We start from the raw sequence: 27,515 nt of genomic DNA, 5'->3' as shown, positions 1-27,515 counted from the left end.
TTGGACAATGCTCTCAGGCACAGGGTCTGAGGGAATAAATCTTAGGGATGATCCCATGCAGGGCCAGGAGCTGGATTTCAATTACCCTGATGGGTCCCTTCCAATCGAGCATATACTATTACTCTGTGATTCTATGTATTTCATTCTTATCCTCATTCTCATTTATACTGTTGTTTCCATCAGCAACTTCAAAGGAAAGATGAAAGGTCCTGTGGCTAGCACGAGACTACTTTTACTGGCTGGCTATCACATAGACAAAACTTTTTAAGCACCATGTTCATGTTCCTCCCTATGGTGCACTAATTTGTCTTCTCCAGTCAATGAAACTAACACAGAATTTTACTATCAACCCCATTCCTTTCAAAGAGGATTTATAGTTGAAAGGGATACACAGATAAACTGTACACTTGACTATATTTTATTTCCAGAGCAGACTATATTTATTTCCAGAGCAGACTATATTTATTTCCAGAGCAGAAAGAGTTAAAAATAATAAAGGCCGCTGCATTAAGTGCATAATTCCTTCAAATGACTTCCCAGTTATGTAGTACCATTTTCAACACAGGAACTCTAATGGCTGTTTTTACTGGTATTTTTTTCTTTTTTTTTTAACAGAATATCACAAGTGAAATTATTAAATACTTACCATATACTGAACACCAGAAGAACACATCAGATATTCTTTTTATTCAGCTGCTTTTAAAAACATTTTCTTCCGCTGACATCGGTAACTATCCTATCTTCACTATCTACTTTTCAAGCTTTCTTTTATCCAGAAGCTCCTCTGTGTGTCTATGAATAAATCTAGGCAGCATTTTTTCCTGAATTATAGTCATCAGAAAAATAGTATTTAGGGATTGCAATCAGCTCAAACACTGATATTGCAGAATTTTTGGTCTGCATATGTCTTAGCATATCCTTTCTAATAGTAGACAAAAATGAAGTGATTCTGGACTAGCCACCAACTTGGGAAGAAATCTGGTCTTGACTATGTTCACAAGCACCCAAACCCAAAAAAGCCAAAATAGGTATTTTTCCTGTAATTAGACAAGATCATCTCTGGTACTTTGCACAGGCAAACCAGAAAATTCCTTAATGGATAAGATATTTACTTTCATATACAAGAAGATTTACAGCTTGTACAGTCAAGTAGTAAACGATTCATGTAGTATCCCACACAAATTAAGAATCTAAAGTTATCCTCCAGCACTGTCTTCTCATTTGCCTCTTTAGCAAACATCACCTTGTGGGCTGGAAAGACAAGTAGTCAGGAGAAACATTTCAGACAAAAGACCATTCTCTTATCTGCAGAGATCATTGAAAGAAAATTTCTTACATGAAAATCTTTCAGTCAGGCTTGAGCATGCACAAAATGCAGTTGGTTCATGCACTACTACAGGCCATAGGGATTTTGCTTACATATTTTACATGTGATGCACACCCCAGAAATGCTTTAATGATTTTATAGTCTTTCACTTCTAATATTAAAGTAAATTATGAACACTTCCAAAATTATGTGTAACCAGTTGTCTGTTTTGTTCTCCTTCCAAGAAATAGAGATGATGCACATACTCAGGACAGCAACATGCATGAAACAACTGCCTCAGAAGTTATTTAGAAGATCTTTCAGCTGATTGAGATACAACCATTTGATATTTTATAAGAACAAGCATTTTTTCTAAGAAATTCAGAAGTACATGGGTAACAATTTGCCAAAACAGTTGTAATTTAAGGCTTTTTCAGATGTCCTCACAACTTAAGCTTCTCCTTTTATATAAGGAAGTTCAGATGCCAAAATTGAACTCAGATTCTAGCAAACCAATAATGTGAGTGAAACAACTATACATGAGACAATTCGTCACTACGTGAAGCCTGTACAGATTTATATTCTGGTCAAAGTAAGGAGCCACCTGGCCAGTTACCTCCACTGACTCAGTGTGACAAAAGACAAACACAGCCCTCAAGGTCCAAATAATTCATATCACAATTGATGCCTTGAATGACAACTAAGAACAGATCTCACACATGAATAGGCAGTTACAGAATAGTTTAACAGTATAACAAACCCCAGCAATTTTTAAAGGACAAAGCTCTCTAACTTTGGGAACTATTTCACAAGAAAGAATGTGTAGCTAAGTAGAAGAATCAGACAATTTACTGGCATTCCTATTGTCATTTAGCCTTTCCATTCATAGCCTTCCTCTCTCTCAGTTACCCCTCCTGCATTGCTGCTTTTCTTTCTTTCAAGGGTTATGAAGTGTTGCTATATTGAATAGAAGGAATCAAAGTTTCACATCTTCTAAACCACTAAAATGAGCTTATTACTTACTCAAATTCCGTGGCATAATATTTGAAGAAGCCTATTAGCAAATCTCCAAGGCTTGATCCATTTTTTGAGACGTAAGGAGGAATGGTACATGGCGCTTGATGAACAAAATTCAACTGCATAGTAGGATCAAAACATTCCTGTTAAAATAAAATCAGAGTGTGTATATATATATACACAGAGATAGCCTTAACCCAGATACATGTATTTTCCACAATATGAAAGCTGCCTATTATTTGCTTATTATAAGTTCAAGGACAAGCCAAGGACTATTTCTCTTCTGCCCCACTGAATACTAGTCACTCCCCCTGAGCTCAGGTAGAATCATCTTGCACAGGAGCATACAAGATAAAGAATTTTAACATGGGAGAATCTTTGAACTAGACTTGCATTTAAAACCACAAGAGTAAAAGCTGAGCCTGCACTGAGCTGACTGCAGTTCAGCTGAGAAATACATAGGTGAAGTTAATGCACCTACTGTCAATTTCCCATAGCTTAACTGAAGTACAGAAATAATTCAGAGGAAGGCCTACCATTGCTCCCAAGCACCAAGTTAAAAACTGCATACGAATGAACCTGCATCCCCCCACAAAATGAGCATAAAGACTGCAGGTATGACTTCCTCTAGCCAAGAATTAAAAAAAAACAAACACAAAAAAATCCCCCAAAAACCCCCAAAACCCAACAAAAAAACTCCAACCACAAGTGAAGTTATACAAAACACATGAATACACAGAATGCTGCATTTCAGCTGAAGTATGCTTTTCTGTAGGGGAAGAGAGTGAGTATGATGGGGTAAGAAAAAATCAGGTTTGCTATGAAAAGAAGGCACTATTGCCAGCTTAAAAGGGAATACATACAAGACTAAATACACATGGTTTTAGAACTGCCCTGCTGTTTCAGTGTCCATTACATCCTTTAGGTTATTGTGATAGACTGGGGTACATAGAAGTAAACACATCTCCTCTTGCTACAGGAACAATTTTTATAGCTTGCTGATACCTGGTTTTAACACCATTTTACAGCAATGTTGTGTGTTTTACTGAAAATGAACTCAAGGTACACAGAAGCAAACATTACAATCACATAAAGACACGCATTTATTTAAATTTAGGAACCTGTTCAGTCACTCCTGTATCTTCTTTCCCCTCCCTACCCATTCATTTTCTATTTTTAAGAGTAGTATCAGGTGTGATTCAAACTTTATAGTACTAGAATAGCACTAGAAGCACTACATAGTGTAGTATTATTTCCATGTCCACAGCTGGCACTACTTCCTCTGAGAAAAGTACTGTTAAGACACAAAACCAGTAGGACTGGAAAGTCTGAGACTCTCATCTTCTTTCTGTCAGCTCCAGGAAAACTTCCTGGAACCTTGTGCAACACCTTTTGGGGAAAAAAAGCCACTCTTCTAGAGATATAAAAATTTCAATGGTTGATCTCATATGATAAAATGTTATATGTAAAACATTATTTTAGTTCACAAAGCTCAGAATTTAACAGTTTACAGTTTATCAGAAGACACCAAAACAATGGAAACACAGACATAAAAAGCAGATATGCAGTATACAAAGATCTAGAAAGGAACAGTTGTTCCAATGCCATATAGTAAATACAGTTTTAACCCTAAAGTTAATCAGAAAGATACTACAGTGAAAGTCATTCCTTGCCCATCCCCACAGAAAACTCAGGAAGAGTCAGAACAATTGAATTTAGAATTAGCAGTATACCAGCTGATGAAGAAACATACAAGGGAGGAGGGGAAAGGAAGAAGAAAATGGGCCACTGACCTACGGAAATACAAAACAGAAGTGCAATGAAATTACAACAGATGTCTACTATGCCTAGTATGTGTTTGGAGGCTGTAGAAAAGGAAGACAAGATTAGTTTTTTTAAACTTGGACTATTTAATTGCCTGAGAACCTGTCAATTGCAAGAGAATTCTGCCATCATAGTGAAGCTGATAGCCTCGACAGCTAAAAAGTTAGGCTTTATTATTTTTTTCATAAAAATAAGCTATTTTTTTACTGGTAGACAATAAGATATCAGACAAATCAAAGATTTTGTCACTCAGAAAGGCTTTTGCTTTCAAGCAAATACATGCATATTATTCTAGACACGTGCATTAGCAAAAACACAGGCTACAGGCTACAGCAGCTAACTATTAAAACCCTCAATGACCTAGTTTAAGAGACACATATAAGTAATTCTCATTTCCACTTGATTTAGTGGGTATGTCACTATAAAAATTGCCCTTAAAAAGACAACTGAGTATTGCAAAATAGAAGGCATAACTGATAGGACTTTTCTGGAAGAAAATAAGACTTATTAAGGGAAACAAAAGCAATGTATTAATCACGTGTTTGTGAGACTGTTAGTAGGTTTATTTTTTACGCACTATGGGTTGCTGATTACCCCACAGAGAAGGCAAAAGCAAGTGTTTCACCTTTCTTAAATACAGAAACTTTGTTATTTAAGTTGCTATTACCATATTAGAAAGTTCTGCACATAAAACCAAATTAATTGCTACTTAAAATTGGCAAGATTTAGTGACGGTTTCTGTCAAGATATACCATTATTCAATAATTCAATTACCAACAATGTAATTTAAGGTCATTTCTTAACAAAGGAATCACTCTGTGTCCAGTGAACAAGAGGTCAGACCAGCTAAGGGATATCTAGATATTTTTCTTCGGCTTTGCCACAGACAACCCATGATAATCCCCTAGCTTCAACTCATCTCCATCCACCTGCTGCAAAACAAGGATAACAGTATTTTCCTTCCCACTAGAGGGACTCAGGGAATAACTAGACAAAAAAAAACAAGGTACGGCTTACAGATTCTGCACATAGATGAAGTTGCTAAAAAAATGTTACAAAGCACCCTTGGAAGTACATTTTCTTTCCTTAACTTGCTCTAGAAGGCAAAAGATTCAGCTTCTATTAAAAACTAGTCCCTATTTCGCTTACTCTGTCTTTGCCTCAAGCTGTCTTAAGAGACAGAAATTAGATTCAGGATCTGATTGAACAACAAGTATAAATGAGCTCTCCATTATTTTAAGATATCACAGAAGAGAGACCTGAAAGTTTTTTGCCTTTTTTGCTCGATCTCTAATTTTTACGTTGATTGGCTGATTTCTCAAAAATACCAGTATTCAGCAACATGCTTCATGTTCAAGCTACATAATGCTTTTAAGTATACTCATTCCACCTTAAACACTGGAAAGGAACAAAAGTGTACATCAAAATAAGATTTATATTTGAATATTTTGATGTATAGTGAGTTTAACTCTGAATGTACAAGATTCTTCGTTCAAAAAAATTTAGTAGTAACATCAGCATAGTGTCTTAACACATTTAAAATATTCTTTTCCCCAGTCCTATAAACTCCTATATACATGAGTACTTAACTCATGTTTATATCTTTCAAAAGTGCAACTCAGTGTGAAGCAAACTGCATCTTTCCAAGGGCTGACTCTCATGTTAAGAACCATCCCACCTCCTGCCCCACCCTTTGCAAGACATGACATGAAGCTGAGGCAGCACAAACAAAAATGTGCTCATGCTACAGTCCTTGAAGTTCACCATCCAGAGCACTCATGGAAACCCAATTTCATCTTGACTTCAGTTAAAACACCAGACGTCTTGTAACAGTGGTGAGTCAGGCACAAGTTTCCTTGTGAGTGCCAGTGACAGCCATGTTCACCAGCCACAATGGTTTAATCCACCACAGGTTCTCTAGAGCTTATCTGTGAAGTCCTGACATGGAAGCACATACTGTATAGATTTTAAAACTGATGAATGCACTTGGTGGGCTATTGTCATCTACCTTACCTGGCTAGAGGGCATGGGAAGGCCCAGAATACAACCCTGCATTTGATGTGGTCTGATATTCCCTTTAAACTAGTGGCTGCAAAACACATCAGCTTGGTGCCAGCTGGAAATTCCCCCATGACAACAGAATGCAAAAGTGGGCAAATCTAGTGGCTTTCCACGACTTCTCACCCTTCACATTTGTAGCAGGGATTCACTGAGGCACAGAATCTGTCTTTTGTTTCCTCAGTGTAAGCATGTCTCTCCTACATGGTACCAACAATTTAAGATAAGCAGTTTCCTCCATATCACGGAAGTATTTTCAGGCTGCAGATTTGATTTTGAAAAAACTGTGAGTAGATGTACATAGGGAAGATGCAGTATGTTTGTATAGTTTTTGTATAGAGACACAACTCTGACCAGCTACAATCATAAGAAAACTATATGGTTTCTTTTGATACTGAAATTTGCCTGTGCTTTTTAATTATTACTGCAAGCCACAAGACCAAAATTGTTTTGCTGTATTTTTCACTTTAAATTCCTCTGAAATATCAGTAATCAGAAATTTCAAGTTTCATAATTTTTAAACATTTAATTATATTCCTAATGGAGACAGTAGATCAAAAACATACTTGCAATTTGGTTTGCAGTAAGCATGCATAAAATATTCTTCCTATCTTGTTAGCAATTCTAGAATATTTCATCCATTCTCCAAATATAAGAAAGAACAACAAAACCAAGGATAATCTATATCAGAACAGGGCAAAAATGCAGTTATTACAGCAGTGCTCACCTGCAAGTCATTTACCATTTTCACACAACACAAGATAAAACTTTGCATTTGGATTAATTAGATTTTTTAGCTTAAGGTACTGTATACATTTGCTTTAATGACTGAAGGCATTTATATTTGTATAGTATTCTGAAGGTCTCCACGAAGTTCAAACACAACAAATATAAATATCTGCATTATAAATACAGAAGAGTCAAAAGTTGCCAGTTCTAAACACTCTTCTGTAAATAACATGCTACACAAAACTTAAAACACCACGGCACACAAACTTTAAGGAAATGTAATTATCAATCTAGCAATTCAAAAACCTATCAGCTAAAGCTAAGGATACAAGAAATGAAAGATAGTTTCAAAAGCTCTTCAGCACTCCCAATGAAGAAACTAGAAGGTATAAAGTACCATTAAAAAATGATAGGAAAAGATAAAGACCATAAAAATATGGCACAGGTATCCCTTAAGCAGATTTACAATGCATAAATAAAACTGCAGTGAATTATTGCCCAATGCTTTCTTTTGCATCTCAATTATCTGAATTACCCAAAATGGCTGACAGCACAGCATTTTCTCCCTGATGTTCAGCACCACTAAATATTCACGTTTGAGCATTTTTTTGTAAATAAATTACAGCATAGAATTATTCAGCAATAGCACTTCTGTGCACAGGTAAATATTTAGGAGGGCAGTTCTTACTTGTAGATAATTTTTCTTAGATTAAATTTCACTGCAACACTCCTAATTCTGGAGGGACCAAAGCATACTGATTCATTGACCTCTCCAGAAATTAACAGAGTATGATCTGATTACAATAGCAAAGTTCCAAAAAAGTGCTTTCTTTTTGGACTGAAGTAAAATTTTGTGATGTCTCAGGTTTCCTTAGTAAACCATGTATCGCTCACTTTCTGCACATGGAAGTATCAGGCAACTCAAGAGCTGTACGAAGCTCTATGGAATCCTGAAGCAACAGAGCTGAATGAAAAAGCACTACTTAACACATTAAGATACAGGAAGCAGAAAGTTACAGCTGACACAGGAATATTTCTAGGCCAGCATAAAGAGAATTAGGTCAGTGGTTTTCATTAGCACTTTCTTCTAACTGTGTTGTCAGATCTTCTCATAAATAACAATTTTCATTAAAGAAATTATCAAAAGCAGCAAATAATCTTTTTCACACTTAGGTCTGGCATATCAATGACCTGATCTACTGGAACTGTTAATTCAACTTAATCCAATTAGAGATAGTTAAGAATTCATATAATTAGATAAGCAGGGTCACACACGTATATGATGTAGTAAATCTGTAAGAAACACTTACTGGGTAATTTTTTTGGAGGGATGGAAGGATGGGTTCAGGTAAGGCTATAAAAAAAAAGGTCAAAGTTGCTGTGATTCATGTAATTCACATGGAAACAATATCATATCAACTACACCAAAGAGTTGCATTGCAGTTCTATCCTAAAAACATTTATCAATAACTTCACTTTCATGCATTTTGTAATTCATACATTTTGTAAGTTATTTGAAAAACATTTCTATTACTATATTTAGTACTGTACAGTACAATAGGACTTTTATTCAGCTAATGAAAGGTCTTACCAAGATACTACTATATGTAAAAGGCATGAAAAATTCTATAGCAGCTGGGTATAGCTTTATTTCTGAAATTCATATTCAGAATTCATAGCTATAGGAAAATCATCTCGATTCCCTAAATGAAAAATTAGAGCTTCACTCATCTTTTTTTCTTACATCTAATACAATTCTATGAACGAGTCTACAGTTACTGCAGAAGAACGCGATTTTCAGCTGCCAAGTATTACATAATGAGTCTCCAAATGTAACCGATTAAAAATGCTCAATACACTTAGTAGGCATTGCTAGCAAAATTCCCACAAAATACACAAATAAAGTCTAATAGTATTAGCTGGTCTGCTAAATGGCAAATATGTTATGAAGATCATGCAGTCATTAACAATACTAACAAACACAAAATTATCTAAATATTGGTCACTTTTATGAAAAGCATGGATTGGGAGTGCATCTATTGAACTATATAAATTAGATACATTAAAAAAATCACTCAGATTTGGTGGTCCTATAGATGAATCAAAATCCGAAAGTAATTACATCCTACTCAAGCAGCTATAGAATTGTCAGAGCACTCGTCAAACTAAGGCTTTAACATCATGTCTTCAGCATGGTTTAAGAAATTGGTCTACAATATTCACTATGGAAAATAACAAACTCCGTACACAGGTCTTGGACTTGGGACTTAGTTCACTCTTTTATAAGGTCTTACAGGCGAAGAGATGTCACAGAATCCTTTTTCCATAGGGTCTAAGAATCAGAACAGCAAAATTCTTAGAATGTGCTTGGAGTATCTTCAAAAAGTAGAATATACTATCAGGACTGCTAAGAAAATTACCACAGCTGCTTCAATAACATTTTTGTTTGTGGGTGTTCATGTTTCTACAACATCTTGGATGCTTTCCAGTTCTCTACCACACTAAATTAAAAGGCAACAAAATCTGAGCAAACAATCAAGGTGTTGTATCTAGGTGTGTATGCTTTAGTAAGCTTTACTAAGAGGATGGATGGGAGGGGAAAAATTACCACTTACCACTAGCATTTGCCCTATGAATTTCCTTTTCTTACTGTTCAAGTTAATTAGACATATTGTCTGGAAGAAAGTTCATGTACAAGATACTGATGTATCTACAAAATAAACTCAAGCCACACTAAACTTGGGTCCAAAGACATCCACATTAGTATAAGAATATGGAAATAAGTATAGAAAATAAATTTGCCTAGCAAAGGCAGGAACACCAGTGCAAAAGAAAGGTATTATTTTTTTCTCTCCACAGTACCAACAAAAATACTATTAGAAATTCTAGAACACAGGCTATTTTCAGGAACATCACATGCATATAGCAGGAGAAAAAAAGCTTAAAATCTGCATGAATAAAACATCAGAACCTAAAAATCTGATGCTTAGATGCACGTACAGCGTACAGAGCCACACTTCAGGGTCTTTTTTTTCATGCTTTTTTTTCCCCCACAGAAAAGCCTGAGGAAGCACAGGTAGAAGGCTCCTCTTTGGTTTCTGCACTGCTGATCTTCCCAAGACAGCTGACTGATAACAGTTTTGCATGAAAAGGATTATTTAAGCCCTTTTTTCCTCTTTCCTTGACAGCTGTGGCAGCTGCCAGAGATGACTACAGATGACTACTTATGCGTTTTTGTGAAGTAGTACTTGAGTTTATTTCATAGCTACACAGTGTCCTCCAGGTACATTTTTTTTCCAAACCTCTTTAAAGGTGGTAACTCTGTCTCCAAAGAGCAGGTCCACTTCTCAAAGACAAATGCAACACTAAAGAAATGGAGTAAAACTCACTTTACTTTAAAGTATTTCTGTGTAGGAGATACTTGTTTAATTTCATTAAAGAGGAAAACTACACAAATATGAACTTAAAAGGGACAGTTTAAACATGTAAAAAATACTTACTCTGTAAATAGTGCAAAACCATCAACACAAGACTATAGCTGCTTAAAGTACCACGACTGGCATCATTTATGTCATGAAAACTTGCCCACTTCTTAATAACAAGTACTAATGGACGAACTCGATTCTCAACTGCAAGTAAAATAAACACATCTCAAAAAAGTACATGTAACTAGATAGCAATTAATCAACATTTGCTCTTACTTGATCATAATGATAGCTTTCTATTCTAAGGTTATATTCTGCAGGCATTTTATAGAATTTACTTACAGAATTCTCCAATTACTCTCCATCCTATAAAAATCAAAATATACTACTTGCATTTGCAAACAGCCTTTTGACTAGTAAAATCCACAGACACACCACAAGAGGTACACTAGGAAATTTGCAAAGCGTCTTTCTACTTCTAAGGTCTCTCCAGTTCATTGTACCAATTTTCCCTGAAAAAACTTGCTGCCAGGACAGACCCTATGTTATTTTTTAATTTAGGCTATAAAAACTCAGAAGGCAGGGAAAAGAATTATTGTGGCTGGACAACATACCTGATTCTAAAGTTTACATCAGGATACATGACAGCAGTAATCCCTGCATATCAACATAAATTTTAAATTTGCCTTGTCCTCAACAGCTTTTTATGCAGATGACATGTTAGATAAAATATGTCTTTAAATTAATATATATGCATTTCATGAGGAAAAACATAAATACAGCCATATGCCATATATGATCTTTTGAACTTCTGGTGAATACAGATAATCTTGAATTGAAGTATTAATCTATGTAGGTAAACACCACCTACCACAAACTCCTGGGACTCTGCAGAATAGTTTATTATTTGCAGGTATACAGAAGCAGATCATCAAAAAAAGCTTATATATTCTGGAGTACTTTTTCTAACCTGGCACCATCATACAAAGATTTTGTATTCTGCTTATCAGGACATGAGAACAAAAGACATCCTACAACTGCATCAGTTGGGGTGCTCTCTGTTATTCTGTAAAACTATCAAGAATGATTTTCTCACAACATATTTAGAGTGGTTCAGCACACATGCCCATGTAACTGGTACTCTTCTCAGAATTGATGACCTACTACATATGGAACACCTTTTGGAAACAACCAAACTCCTTACCACCAAACACCTTATTCCTGACATTGCTCACTAGTGGTTAAACTAAAAAATATAACTTAGTACACCAATTATGAGATGCCAAAAAAGTACTGTACAGATACCACATGAAGATGCATTAATTGGAAGAGAATTTTTCCATGAGAGAAAAATGCAAATAGGTTCCAGTTTCAAACATAGCTATTTTGTGTCACAGCAGAAAAGATCTTTTTTTAGTTGACCTCATTTTGAGATATTAAATTCTGTCTGCTGGTGCATGTAACTAGTATATAACAAAGTAAGTGTGCAATATGGCAGTAAACTTTGTCTGATACTTCAATACAAGCTACCTCTAAAGAAAATGCTCAGTAATATTATTTGTACAGAGCTAAAAAGTCCAGCCTCCACTAACTGAAAAATATCTAGCAAAAACTGCTGATTAATCACAGACATGCCCCCTTCAACAAACTGCTGGTAACATAACAGCACAGACTTTGCCTTCTAGCTCTGCCTAATCTACCTACATTTTCTGCAGATGTTTTGTGTCAGCTTGCCTAATCATCCTCGATGTTTTCTAGAGCACTCATGCACCAACACCGAAGAGTTAACTTCAAAACAGACAGAAGAGCATCCACAGAAATTTTTTGAGTTTTAGCTTTTTTATCATGTTCACTAAGATTGTCCCTTGTATGCCTGAGCATCTAATTTGTTCCAATGGAAAACAGACCAATACATCTTCCACATTAAAGGTAATTTGATAATTTTTCCCCTATTCAGGTTGAAGACTTTAAACTACACATGGACCTTCAACTACACATTTAAGTGAGCAGAATAATATATATAAGGCTATCCATCCTTGTTCATATGACTTATAAAAAGTATGGAGACAGTCTGATAAAAGCTTCCATTTAGTTTTGTGTGCCCTATGTCACCTGAGTTTTCTGGTCTAAGGAAGACAAGACAGACAAAGCATATGCTGTATGATATTTAGGAAGGTCCAGAACATTGAGAAGAAAATGCTTTCAATCACAGGTCTCCCTTTGCTATTAACTCACTCCTTGACCTCAAGAAATATTTGCCTTCACCAGGAAATATGAAGTTAACTTTGCTGGTCTTATAAAAGTGAGCACAACAGCAGAACAGAAGAGAAGGTGGAATACTAGGACTGCTTCCACCACTCTTTTTACATCTGGACTTGTCTGCCCTGCAGTGATTTTCTGACAAAAAACAATCTGTGACAGAAGCTACAAACAAGTATATCAACATTAGACTTCGTGAAGTGACTGCTCAATGGTTACTTCCTAATATTTTTAGTACTTGGAAGCAAATCCTTTCCCAGTCATACACTTTCTCGAACGTATGAAGAAATTACAGTTAACCAACTGATCCAGGACAAGTTGTAGACTCTCCTAGTAACATGAATATGGAACACAAACTAGTTTGACTGAAATACTCATAAAAACTAGTGAAGGCAGCTTCTATTGGTAACTGCCTACCCTAAATAGAAAGAAATTCCTTTATGCAAGAACTGAAGAAGAGGGTAAAGGAATAAATGCAAATGCCCTAGAAGAAAAAGGCTGAGGCACACTCCTTTATGTACTTATCTGACAAATGACATTGCAATGCTAAGAAAGAAACTCTTAGTTTACCACTAAGAGTGCTGTTGTTATTACCTTCCTTTCACAAGGCTGTTTCACAATCTCTCCCTAAAATGCAAACTCCTGAGCAGATACAAACCAATTTTGATTCGGGATTAGTATAAATACTGAAGTAGTATTTTGGATTTTCCAAGCAAAGACTCTGCAACAGCAAATAGACATAGCTGGCTATCAGCCATCCATACTGTCATTGGCTGTAAGGAAATAAAAGAAGCTGGAGATTATACCACTAGATAACCATTACTATCATGATCTTATTATCTGCAGAATACCTGAAGTAGCCCTTGTAGTAGGTATATGGACCTGAACATGAAAAATCTTTTTTATCTTCTGAATATTATAATATTTAGTTAAAAACATACAGCTGTTTTCTCCATGTATTTAGAATGAGCAAGAAGAACTTATCTTAAAGCCACTTAATGTAGCTAAATAGGTAATTATATATATAGTAATTATTAAATTTTCATAGAATATCAATACCAAAATACAAACTCTAAAAGCAAAGTTTAAAGAAATAAGAAAACACAATAAAAACTTACTGAATGCATAGCTTCTCAGAAGGAATGTATTTCTTATACCTATCACATTGTTTACATTCAAGTCGAAATCCACATTGCTATTAGGGAGAAAAAAACAATGAAGCATCATGGTATTTAATTTCTGAATGTTTACTACCTACTTTATCACAGATATAGAGAAAAGTAATTTTAATATAAAGCCCTAGAAACTTTCTTCAGAGTTTTAAATGCTGTGATTTAGTTTTGTTTACAGCACCTGAGCCACTAAAAGACTTGAACTCCTCTGTTATAAAAATGTTATTGTTGTTTTAAATGAAGAATACGTGTAGATACAAATTTAGACTTTAGGACAACTTAGGATATCTTTTTTAATTTTTACGAAATCTTTCTCCAACTACACGATTTATTACAGACAACTTTTGATACCAGGAAGGATTCTCTGGGGTATTAGTTTAGGAAATTATGCCAATGAACTGAGAAAGAGAACTGGAAGAGGTCAGAAGGTAAGAGCCATTTCTGCAATGACAGTAAGAGAGAATCAGTACATAGGAATAACACCAATTCTGAGTAAACACTACATGTTTTGCAATAAAACAGTTTTGATACTTTTCACTCTGTTAAGATTAAATAAGGCAAACAAGCACTAACTGCTTTATTTACAACACTACCTGCCCCAAACCTGAATTTCCTACTGCATATAGAGCCTAACATCTCACAGAACTCAAGAAACTATATTGCATTTATGGTCAATAATCCATATCAACACTAACTTGCAACAAGAAGAGCCTATTATTAGACAAAGAAGTAGTTGTATATGTGATATACAGCTATTTCCATTTTACATGGACAAGTTTTATTCACATAGCATTTGTTTACTCAAATACTTCTTTGGATTTTCTTGATTATATAAGGGGAACATGGACCTGAAATTCATTAAATTTTTAGAAGACAATAATTTGAGGCCTACAAGAAATTTTTAATGTATTTTGAACATTTTACATTTTTTACGTCTTTTATACACTTTTTACATCAAAACATTCTTTCCATCAAAACTACTGCATAATTTTAAACCTGAGTTCGTATCAAACATAACGTTTTATATGTTTTAAGAATATAGCGCATAACAGTACAGAAAATAAACAAGCTTCAGCTACCACATTACAGTTGTAAATATAAGCATGAACACCCATAAGAATATTAACTGTATGTGAAAATATAATAAAAATGTCAGATTGCATGTGTAATTCCAATTAACCCAAATTGACAACTATTTACCAGATGCCGACTGAAGCAAGTTCTATTGCATGTTTACCAGCTGTTGTAGAGGCGGTAAGTGAAAAAAATTTTGTACTGCTTGGACTCAAGTTCTACTAGAAAGCACTAAAGGAGAGGAAAAGATTCAACTGCACATCAAGTGTAGCAGAAGAGGAAGTTTTTGTATCTTCTGTAGCATAAAGATCTTGATAATTGATCAAAGGTTTGTTGGGAAGCAGAACCAGCATTAGAATAATTTCCTGGGAAAGACTACCAAAAAAAATATGGTAAGTCTTTAAGTGGAGTTGATCTTCTCTTATTTTTACAGCATTATAATCCCCCAAGTTTATAGGTTATAAAAGAGAACAAATACAAACTGAACGCTTTCTCATTCACTTTCTCACTCTCATTACAAAGTAAGGGGAAACAGCCATTTTCAGTTATACATGAAATACATATGTATTTCAGTTATTGGTAACACATTAGAATGTTCATCTCCAGATACAGAGATAACACCCATCAAATTCAACCACATTCCCCCAGCATCTGAAAAAAACTCCCAACAAAAAATCAGCTCTCACGGGAAGCTTGTAATGTTTAGTTTCAATTTTGGCAAAGACAGGCCTAGTGCCCTAGGTACAGGATATCTTAACCACAAGAGGTGATTCAGACCATCAAGGCAAAAAGCTGACTGCCACTGCATGCTAGCTCTAGAAACTTGTGATAACAACTACAGCACCACACAAATAGACACATAAAATGGTAGGATTCCTTGTAAGGGCAGTACACATATAGAACGCTTTCCCATGTCAAAGTCTAAAAGATTAGGCTGAACAGAATACTTGCCTGACTTTATCCCTGAATTTCACTATTGGCACTTTTGCTCTGATCAGCTGAGGTCGCTCAATGTAGCTTGCTGAAAGGGAGGAAAATATGCAATTAAGTTTCATGCAAGATGCATAAAAATATAATAAAAGATCCTGTAATAGAATCTAATCGATTTATAGCAAATAGCAGCTTATTAAATTTAGCAGGGTTGTGCTAAACTAACTACAGCAAAAAAACAACCTATGAAAGCAGGTGGAACATCCCCCACACTAAACATTAGAGAAGAAGTAAGTAGAACATAAAGACTTTTCTGAGGGGAAATACATTCCAGAAATTTTAGCATAAGGAATGCAGTACTACAATGCTTTCATGGAACAGTGCTTGTAATACAAATCCTGAATTGTTATAATTAAGGTACAAAAATAAAGGAGGAGGAACATATCCAACCAGGATGGGCTAATGATAGGCTCAAAACTTGTTTTGAAAACTGTTCATTTGAATTATAAACTACATACCAGGAAATGCTACTGAAAACATGATAATGCTTTCTATCAAAGATGGGGTAAGCTTTATCTGCCTTATGTTTTAATTGTGATAGGACATGCAATAAATCCACACTGATGATGATCAGATGATCACCTACACAGTATACTACCAAATGCACCCTCCACACGTAGCTCCCCAAAGCTGTTGCATCAGCCATACTGTTGTGAATTCCCTAGATTTCATGATAACTCAGCCTATATTCAGTAGTTTCCCATAATCCTGAATGAATATTGTGCCCAAGAAAGCAACAAAGAAGAAAGAAAGGTAGAGCCTGTAGGTTGTATGGTATGAATTTGGTCAAAAGGTGTGATTTTAGTAATCACTTCTGTTGCCAAATCTAGGACTACTTGAATTTGTCCATATCCAACATCATATATTTCCCACTGTTTTTATAAATTAACCTCAGATTAGCATAAATAAGCATGCACAGTACAAGTAATACAGACTAAAAATAAGCTTGAATAAAATGATTTTTCCTTCCCTCCAGAAAAAGCAACAAGGTACTTCTATCAGCTGAACAGCCAGCTTGATTAAACAGCATAATCTCCATTGCTTTTGGATGATAAATTCAGATTTGGTGGAACAAAATCTGTGCAATACTCAATTAAAACAAACCTTTTTTTGAGACTTTCTGAAACTGTTTGGTGGATATGCATGTTCAGACAGATTTGACCTGAGGCAATCTTTTATCTGGATTTTAATGCATCACACAAGCCTAAGCAACACACAGACTGGCACTCAGAATAAAAGACAATCTTACTAATTTACTGATGTTAAAGAGAGAATCTTAAATGAACAAAATCAATTCATGCTCACTGTCTGCTAAATTAACACAAGCATCCCCTCTTTCTAGCTGCACCTTCCAACACATCCAGGCATCTGTCCTCCACCATTGCAGAATATTTCTAAAGTGAGTCTAAAGCGTGCAGAGCTCTCTGCCTCCTCTCTATTCACTAACAAATTTATGACAAAGATTCCCAACGCACTAACACATGGTAGGCAATGGTAGACGTCTAACTGTATGCCACAGCAATTCAACTTTCCTCACTATGATCCTTCCTAATGCTCTTCAGAGGTTAACTGAACTCATTCGAGGGACAATCCACTTCCAAACACATCCTTGTCTGCAAATGCCTCCCTACACTTGATGGATGTGTCAAATTAGCTGGTTAAGAAAAAAAGATACAGCCCAAAACATAATCCCAATCTGTTTCACAGGGTGGTAGAAAGCAAGGAAGAAGACAAAAGAGGTAAGAGGAAGTTAGAAGCAGTAACTCCTGCTGGTATCCTCTTTCTTGGCTCAGACCAATGATGTTGTTAGCAGAATCTATACTGTACCTTACATATACATACAGGGGAAGAAACAGTCACAAATAGAGGGTGTGGAATTCTTGAGGGTGGAGTAAGAGCCTTAGTAAACTGAGTATGTGATCACGAAAGCTGTAACCAGAGATGCTACACTAAAATACATGAAGTCTGTACAGCTGCTCCACAGTTTTAGGCATGTCTATGGAAAGGTCATGAACACCACTTCAGCTTAGCAAAAACAAATCTAAGTGGCTTCAAAGAAAACTAAGCATTGCTTTATATATAACTTATTCATGCAGAATTTCAGACTGAAGAGCTTAATTCCCTCTCTTCTTTTACATAATGAAAGATTAAGCAATTGTACAGAATATTAATCCCAAACATGGCATATGCCAAAAAGATCTTTGACATCCTGGGCACAAAGCCTGCTCTTATTGATTTGGTTATACTACAGAAGGAGAAACACAGAAGTCTGAATCCACATTCATGAAGAATCTAGGAAGGTGCAACCCACCACAGGATGAAGTAACTACTGATTTTTTGGAATTGACTCAATGATCTGCACAGTCCTTCAAAGTCATTCAACTGAGTTCAAACTCCTTTGCTTGCCCCAGCTGTTACACATTTCCCACTAGACCGCCATTAGGCAGATTCCACTCTGATGCCCTAGTCTCAATGCTACTGTACCTCTTTGTAAATCTAAGGGAAAATAAGCTCTTGGCTATTTATGCAGACAGTAAATACTTGCCAACCTAATACTATTATGGTGTTCTTCAAATGAATCCCACATAGATGAATCTGAAATGGGGAATCAGTCTGACATTAACTCTCAGAGGATTAGATATACACAAAAACAATGAATAAAATATCAGAAGCTTTTTCCCACTTTTCTCTGTTATTGACTATTCAAAAACAGAAGACATTTTATTTCAGTTGGTATTCTAGATGCAGAATGACAACGCAGAAAAGCCTCTGCTATAAGACTTAGAATCTGATGGTCTAAAACTCCTTGCTCAGACTTGTTACCTTTTACAAACCTGAAAAAAGCTAGAGTTTATACAAATTTTGAATCCACTTCCCAAACCTCCTAATCTAATAATCACATTCAACTCCATATGAAGGATAAAAGACATGGTACTTAAAGTTCCAAAAACAAAACAAATTGTGAAAGGGACTGATCTAATTTGCACTTGCAATGCTTCTTCATTTATCCATCATAGAATTAAGGTGAAATAAGCACAGAATCACACTTTTACTGTCCTTATATTGGAACGCACAGGAACACTGCAGACAGCAAGAACAAAGAAGGAGATGTTGTAAGAGGCACAGATAAAACTTCTCCCAAGTTTCTGAACCAAAGATCTGAAAAAAGGTTAAAAAAGATCTAAAACTTTACCGATGCCATCCTCCTTATTTCTTTTTGTCCTTTAACTCTTCCAAAAAACCAGACCAAGAACTTATTCTAAATAGCTAAATAGCATCTTTTATTTTCTCGCTGTTGTTGTTTCTCTTACCTCTTGGCCCACACTATGTTTATTTCTGTTCTCTACTGTGAAGCAACAGTAAGTTTTATGAGTGCTCACACACAGCTGTTTAAGAACATGCTGCAGTCTCTCTTCTACAGAAGAAAGAAATAACTAATACTGTCAGAGAGGTATTAACTTAAAATTATAGGATAGTATCATACATGCTAGCAGGGCAGCAAAAATTTGAAAATAATTACCAGAAGCAGCTTCATATATTTTAGTTAGACAGGCTCTCCCTGATTTATAGTAAGCATTACTGTGAACAACTGAAACTTCAGTGTGTTACCAACACTATTCTCGTATTAAATCCAAACCACAGCACTGCATCAGATACTAAGAAATTAACTATCTCACCTGAAACCAGGACACCTCCTGTTCCAGAAGTACTAAACCTTGGCATAACTCAGCTATAGCTTGTAAATTAGCTAAATCTAGGCGCAAAGACCCATGTGCCAAAGCCTTTTGGTTTTGAAAATTTTTAACCAACGTTTGTCTGTTAGTTCTATTCACATAACATGCACACACAGACACAGGACAGACTGCTACAAATAGGAATTAATGCCACAATGATGTTAAGATTCTGAAGGGATGATGTAAGAGGACTACATATCACAACTAAGGGAGCCTGACAGGAGTGGTAATCTGAGCAGTGCTTTGTCCTGTCTTACCTTCCATAGAATATTTTGATTAAATCAAGCCAACCAAATGCACTTGCAAGGTATCAGAGAATTACAAAATCAAAAATGGGCAAAGGCACAAATCACTTGGGGATCACTTACAGATGGCTATCATACCTTTCAAATACAGGTAAACAAACCTGATTTTGTCTAAGCCTTTGTCACAGAACAAGAGCTCTTGAAAAAGACTGCTCACTTAGAAGCTTCTTGAACCCTGAAAACTCACCTACGTTATCACTGCGCTATCTGAAAGCACTGCATCACAGACAGAGAGAGCTGCACCACAGACAAACCCAGATTAATTTTCAGACTTATGCAAATGTCAATAATCAGTAGTAATAAGCATTAAATATCAGATGCCGATTCAGCAATAGATGTATCAAGTCTTTCTTCCCTGTGAGCTGTTAAAATCTGTGCATGCATGCTTGCCTATGAAGAAATTTTGAAGTCTGCATTTAAACTTATGGTTTGTTCCTTTAGCACTGCAGGACTGTTCAAAACATCACTATAAGGACTAGCATCAAAGAATATACCACAAGTCTGGGAAGCAGGGTGATAAAGTCATTGATACCAGTAAATGTTAGAGTATTTTATAATTCAAAGGAAGACACAAAAGCCTCTTTTGGCTTGTAGAATGTGAAGTAGAAGCTTTCACATTTAAGTCAAGATCTACCCATGTGAATTCTTAATCTGAAGAGAGTCTAAACAATAAGCTAAAGAAACTATGAATTGATATTTTTTATCTGTATGTGCTGGTATTGTCAACATTTATTACTTTCTTCATTAGGCACATAAGTTAATTACTTCTCAAAAGAAAAAAATCAATTCTGCATAGTCTACTGTGAGTGACATCTTATTTTACAAATTCTTAAGAGTATTTTTACCTGGAAGACACTGCAATCTAAGATATTAGCAAGAGTTCACTAACAGAGGTTTCCCAAAAAGAATCTATATTAGAACCTAGACAAGATGCAATTACATACATTAGTTACAACAGAGCATCAACACTTCTTCCAGAACTGCCAATAATCTTACCACCTCACTTTAGATGGTAACTTACAAAGTTTAGTACTGAAGAGTTTTTGGACTAAGCTGAGTATACATCTTGCTTCAGTCTTCTGATTCACCTGAAATGTGGTATTAAAATTAATGAAAAATGTTGGTATCTCTCATTTAAATATTCAAAGTAAGCATGCTTTGGTTTTAAAATGAAATTAGTTCTCAGAAAAATACATGAACAAGTACACCAACACATTCTACAGCCTACAGACACATTTATCACAGTAAATGCCAGACAGAACAATTCATACTCAATATGCAAAGTGATTAACAGACATTCAAAAATCACAAACCTAGATGAAAACCTAGCCCCATTTACACAAAAATGCCCTCTTCTTCCCTTTAAATTATGCTTAAATTCTTTCAAGATTATGGTCTATTTAAATTTCTTTCAGATATCCTTTCTGTTTACCTAATTTCTACTCAAAACATTTTTTCTCACTAAAAATGTTTAAGATACTAAATACATTTTTATGCCTGATCACTAAAATTGGTAGCTATGAATCTAAATAATAAGAAAATTTACTTATTAAAAGTTGTTTCTGCACCTAAAAGAGTTCTCTAAACAGTTTTCTTCATCATTCTAGGCATCTGCTTCCCTTTTGCTGTATTTTTGCACTTATGAATTGAAGGTAAAGCTTTAAAAAATAAGTTTTGTTAGGTTGATAGGGTTTAATTCTTATCTGCACATTAATGGGCTCAAAGTTCGTGGCTATTATGAGTGCAAAACTATGTTATTCAATCAAAAAGATTTGACCATTTTTTTATCACTTCGGGATCCAGCCTTTTAACAGCACATACATAAAACCAGACTTTGTTTTAACTATGTATGTTTTAAATTACTTACTGGCTCTTCTTTAATCACCAGGCACAAATCACCATCACTAGTACGAGTGCCAAATCCATTCAGTGAGGACCCAACCAAAAAAAGTCTGCTCTCTGTAATAGAAGAGTAACAAAAAATAAACATGACGTGACATATTACAGTTTGAGAGGAAGGAAGAATCACAAACTTGAAGAACATGCAAACTGATATAAAGTAATTAGATTCAAAACATACGTGGAAAAATTAGCTGAATTTCTCTCTGGAGTTCTGTTCTGCAAAGCTCTTTTCTGTCCAAATCAATGGCCTGTTGCCGACATGCTTGAAACAACTCCAAAACCTGTTTACTTAACTGGACACACACATACAAAAAGTAAAGACACAGCAAAGTGAACATTCTTTCTTGTCATTCATTACATGAAACACAGAAGGTTGGGTTTTTTAATGCAAAACCCAGCACCATTTCACAGGACCAACTCCACTGTCTAGAGTTTTACTGCACTTAAATTCACAATTAATAGTTCCTTAAAAAAATTTCTGCTAAGTTTTTAAATTTAAATTTGTTCCATTTGTTATAAAATGGCAAACCAGGGAAAATAATTTTTGCATCATCAGTATATGCAGTATTTCAGGGAATAAGTAGTGAATGACCAGAGACATCTTCTGCTGACTTTAATGTCAACAATTTGCCTACTAGTAATAGGGGAAAAATATCATTTAAAAACCTGATTTAAATTAGCTTTCTTTCTTATCCTATATAAGCTAATAAAGAAGTCAGATCTTTGTTGGAAGGAGGTAGACTGTTTTCCTTTCCCACACTGTTACATTCTACAATCAACAGGCATATTTACACTAAAGAACCCAAAACCCTTCTGTCATGTGGATGCAGAACAAGAAAAAGTTCTGAACTCCACTCCATTCTCTTCTATATTCCAGAACAGCTATGACAGTAACTTTTATGCTTTTTTGAAAAGAGGGAGCGGACATCTTTACAGGCCAAATACTGCATCTATTCAGAATGGGCTTCTCTCATATTACTACAGTGGGGTTTTACAAGGAAACAATACCCTGACTTCCCCTGCCACCATAAAAATGCTTCAAACCCAAGCACGGACAAGGAGGTGATACAGAACAACAGTGGCAGCTACACTTATTGATACTCCTTCTAATGGCAGCTTACCAATAGATATCCCATGATACTGTCAAAAACACTAGCAAAAACGTTTGTGGTCTCCTACAGTACCTCTAGATTCTGCACACTCAAAAGACAGAAGTAAAGCACAGGCACAGAAAGCCATTACCTCGTCCTTGGCAACAGGGAGCCTGGTTTCTGTAGGATCTGGAAACAAAGTATCTTGCAAAGGAGGGACACATCCAATTAAGGCTGGTGAGCCACTCGCATGCAGCACTGGAGACTGAACTGAAACCGATGCTGCGAATGAGCGTCTATGTCCCTTTGGCAAAGGCACTGCTTGGTTAACTACAGCTGTATCAGAATCCTGTGAATGAATCCGCTGCCGTTTGGCATCATCTCGAACACTCTGTTGACTTTGTCTCCTAGAGAGAGAGACTGTGTAATTCCTCTAGTTCACAAGCTCCAACTCATGATTAAAAGACAGCTTCTACAAAGTTCAAACACTAACACTTAAATGACATAACTACTTTGCTAAGCCCCAGTATACTACAGAACAGGTGTGCCCATCCTAGGTACTATGTGAAACAAACTTGGAATGGGCAAAGAGAACATAAAATTGCAGAAATAAAGCCACCTGAGAATTGGATCAATGCAATTCTTTAAGGCAAGTGTCTGCACTTAACCAACTGAAACCCAAATGACAAGTTTGTTTAAGCTGACTACAAATCTCCCAACATAGCACAGCTTGTCATAGAACAGACTGCTCAAGAGGAAAAAATGCATGCAGCATAAAACCAGGAGCTTCCTTAGTCCATGGGGTAATTACACACTCAGCTATAACTAAACAGCTTATATTTGACTGTGCTTATTTCTTCATGTTAGATTTGGTAGCGAAATAGCATTCAGGAGATAGTACTGAAGACACACTACCGAGAACCTCCTTCCAATCAGCTGATTCCCACAATTACTAGAAACATGTATCGACTAGTATATCTGAACTAATAAAGAGAACTGGATTTTTTCTAAAATATTAAAATATAATTAAACTCTACATTTACGCAAAATTTCCCTTTCTGTGGTAACTAAAATAACAAAGGTAGTAATGTAAATTCAAGTTAATTAAAAAAAAACAACCTACAAAAACTAGTTTTCCATAAAATCCTCTAAAAAAAACAAACTTACACATGCTTGAATTTAACACCTTGTATTTGAAAAATAATATATCACATAGTTAAGAAAATTAGGAATAACACGTAATGTGTTATCAGGAAAACACGACAATTCCCATAAAACATTGAGGGTGCACTCTTATTTTTAACTTGACAAATTAACAGGAAAAGAACATTTGTCGACACAAACCAGCTTAAATTCAAACCCACACAGACCACAATTCACTGCAGTATTACAATAAATCACTTCTGCAAGGCTACAGATGCTGAAAGAGAAAACTAGGTACAGGAAATCACTTCTGACTACTAAGATTCTCAAACAGGTACAATGCTTTAAAGAGCCAATACATGGCCTGTTTCCATCAAAAAGAAAAAAGTATTCAGTATTGCAATTTCTAACATAACTCAAACTGCCTAAGAAATTGATATCAGATGAGCTTCACAATGGGTACATTACAACCAGTATTGGTCACATACATAAAAGAACTTACTTTCTTCCTTGAAATGACATCAGGGCATCTGGCGTAGACACTGGACTGACACTTCCGTAAGTCACTGGTTGCAGTGTAACAGCTGGAGTAACAGCTGGAGAAGTTTCAACACTCCCACTCAAAAGAGCTCTAGAAAGCCTACAGTCCAAAACAATTATGATTCATAAGATAACCAAGATACTTTTTATGGATTGGTAGTTGTTTTTAACTGAATATTAAATTCTACAAGTCCTGTCACTTGGGTATTTTTTACATGGAATATATCTTTCTTTTCTATTCAACATGAAGATATATTTCAGTTTATAATATGTATTTCATTAAAAACAGAAAATGTTCATTCTTGACAGCATATGTGTAAGAAGGGGTTAGCAAACAAATTCACTTAAGGAACTTTTAAATTCAAAAGCCTAAACAACACTACAGTGTCTTCAAATATAAACCCAAGAATAAACATTTCCTCCCCTTCTCATCTCCTGCCTGTTCTCCTTAATAAACAAATACGATTGAAGACTTTTAAAACTGAATTGTGGATTGACAACTCTAATCAGTGCCGCTACATCTCATGCATTATGCATCGCAGGCAAGCATACAGATTTGCAGGTCCATAAGAGGAATTATATAGCTCTTTTTTATACGCATGACATCTTCACGTTTTGTGAAGTTCAGGGCAGTTCAATGTTATAAACAGTGAAAACTATCCTCCATAAAGAGAAATATTTCTTTCAGACCCAACCCCTGCCACCAAACCTTACTGTACTTACACTGGACTGCAAAGATGAAACGGAGGAAGGACAATTTGCTGGTGAGAAAGAAGAGTAGGAGGCATGTTTAGAGGAAGTTTAGTGAAGAAAGGACTCTGTTGTTGATATTTCGGAGGGAAGGGTGGACGACCCAAGTTGGAAGAATTTGGGAACATGCTCCTTTCTACTTGAAGTGAACATGTATCCTTTTATCTAAATAAAAAAAAAAGAAGAAAATAAATTGGAATCAGGCAAAAAGAAATATCAGTTACCTTTTAAGCTCTTAGTTTAAAAATTCAAGTAAGCTAGAATATACTTCCAAGAATTGCTTAAGAGAATGGTGATCACAGGATTTACTTTCATCACAAGACACTAAACAAAAATACTACACTGAAGTTTCATACTTACTGCTTACTTTACTTATGTTTAAAGTGAATTTTTATGTGACCCACTCAATTTTAAGTTTAATTTAAAAAAATTACATGTCACAAGTTTTCATCTCAGGGAAAAGTACCATGTAACCATGGAATTTGTTTCATATTTGAAACATTCCACAATGAGGTTCACAACATATGGAAAGAAATCCTTGAGTACATCAGAAGAGCATGAAGATGCAGCTAATCATGAACTACAAGTTATGTCATGAAGTTTAGTATTTTTTCACAACACGACATGTAAAAAAGCAGACAAATGATGACACCAATTGCAACTAATCTAATCATGCTTTATTGTACGTATATAGCATTATTGTACTGAACAGACTCTGTCATAGAAAAATATAGATTTACTATCTTTTCAACTAAAAATTGATTCTGGTAAAACTACCCAGATAATTCTGACCATCACTGTGGACAGCATTAGGACAAAGCATAAGAAAATTAATAATGAGGAGTTTATATGGTTGGGTTTGGCTTTGCCCCTTATTTTCTGTGATAACAATCCACACTAGCGAATAGTAAAAACCTGCACTAGCTCTTGCTGCACTAGCTCTAAGAGAAAGCTATTAGACTTCCTTTTTTTTTTCCCATTTGATGGGGTAGGTGAGGGGAAGCAGTATGCATTATGGAAGTTACTATTTGGATGTTCACTTTCAGTTCTGCCGAAGAAATTACACCATGTTGCATAACAAGTAAGTCACTTGACATTTAGTCTGGATGAGTATCTATGTGCTGTACAAACCTTTCCATTTCTAGTAGACAGAACAATTGTTAACATGCCCCATTCCCCTCTGAGCAGACCAGGTACTCTCCACAGCACACTGTAGACATAAGCAGTTTACGGATATAATTAGCTAGTAACACAACGATGAACGAGAATTCAACAGTTAGCCGCAGAAGAAACACATGTTCAGTTTAGCCTTTGAAGCTGTAAACACCAAGAAAACAAGCAAAGGAGGAGTTACCTTCCCCAACCCAAAACAATGCAGCAACACCGCTGTGTCACAACAGCGACAACGACCTTTACCGTGACCGTCAGCACGGGTTACCTCGCCAGGAATTGCCAGGTTCTCCTAAACAAGCTTCATAATTTACAGTCCAGGTACCTTTGTCCCTTTGGGCAGTGTTTCCAAACAAGTAGGTACTTCCCACAGAGCCACATGAGTGAACCCTGCAGGTAAGTCCGTGCGCACGGAAACCCGCCAGCCCCCAGCCCCCATGCCGGGAGAGCCGCCCGGGCCCGCCGCCACCCCTGGGGCCAGAGCCCGGCACCCCGACGCCCCTCCCCGCCGCGTCCCCGCGGGACCCCCACAGGACACTCACGTAGGGCCTGAGAGGAGGCAGGCGGGGCGGGCCTGCAGGTATCAGTGCGCGGGGCGAGCAGCGGAGAGCAGTTTCCGCACCTGAGCACGGTCCCGTCCCCCGGATGCAGAGACACCGCAGGAAGGGGCCGGCACGCGGCAGGAAGGGCCGGGATGCGGCAGGAAGGGCCGGGATGCCGCAGGAAGCGCTAGTCCGTCAGTTCCTGCGCCGCTTCGCGGCCTCCTCCCGGCGGGCACGCCCCCTAGCGGCGCGGCGGGACGCATGCGCGGGGCGGCTCCGTGAGGGACGGGTGGGACGCGGCGGCGAAAGCTGGAGGGGTGAGCCGCGACCCGGTCCGGCCGGGCCCGAGAGAGACCGCACGGTGCAGCTGGATTGCTTTCTACAATTACTGGCGGACTATTACTGAGCTACTGTTCAGAAGTCTGTCCAAACTATTATATTTGGCTGAATAATAGGATTTGGGCAACATGGATTATAGGCATGC

At 36.5% G+C, this 27,515-nt stretch overlaps 1 protein-coding gene across 3 annotated transcripts in view; it reads right to left on the bottom strand.

The window, feature by feature from the left end:
- Positions 1-27,187, bottom strand: part of TENT2 (terminal nucleotidyltransferase 2) — a 40,305-nt gene extending 13,118 nt beyond the window's left edge. The window contains exons 1-13 of one of the 3 annotated variants that reach the window (XM_030968319.1): positions 27,032-27,165; positions 26,451-26,529; positions 25,293-25,484; positions 24,532-24,669; positions 23,038-23,293; positions 21,974-22,088; positions 21,761-21,852; positions 20,915-20,981; positions 15,816-15,885; positions 13,737-13,813; positions 10,435-10,563; positions 8,245-8,288; positions 2,330-2,466 (exon numbers count right to left, since the gene is read on the bottom strand). In XM_030968319.1, the coding sequence (XP_030824179.1) occupies positions 2,330-2,466; positions 8,245-8,288; positions 10,435-10,563; positions 13,737-13,813; positions 15,816-15,885; positions 20,915-20,981; positions 21,761-21,852; positions 21,974-22,088; positions 23,038-23,293; positions 24,532-24,669; positions 25,293-25,447 (1,280 nt within the window). In that variant the 5' untranslated portion in view covers positions 25,448-25,484; positions 26,451-26,529; positions 27,032-27,165. Of the gene's footprint in view, positions 1-2,329; positions 2,467-8,244; positions 8,289-10,434; positions 10,564-13,736; positions 13,814-15,815; positions 15,886-20,914; positions 20,982-21,760; positions 21,853-21,973; positions 22,089-23,037; positions 23,294-24,531; positions 24,670-25,292; positions 25,485-26,450; positions 26,530-27,031 lie in introns of all 3 variants that reach the window. The other 2 variants (XM_030968320.1, XM_030968318.1) reach the window with 2 other exon arrangements.
- Positions 27,188-27,515: the final 328 nt, after the last annotated feature.

This window comes from Camarhynchus parvulus, chromosome Z (assembly GCF_901933205.1).
Source record: "Camarhynchus parvulus chromosome Z, STF_HiC, whole genome shotgun sequence".
NCBI classification, from domain to species: Eukaryota; Metazoa; Chordata; class Aves; order Passeriformes; family Thraupidae; genus Camarhynchus; species Camarhynchus parvulus.
Note: the sequence above shows the minus strand (reverse complement) of the source record. Positions and strands in the feature narration are given on the sequence as shown.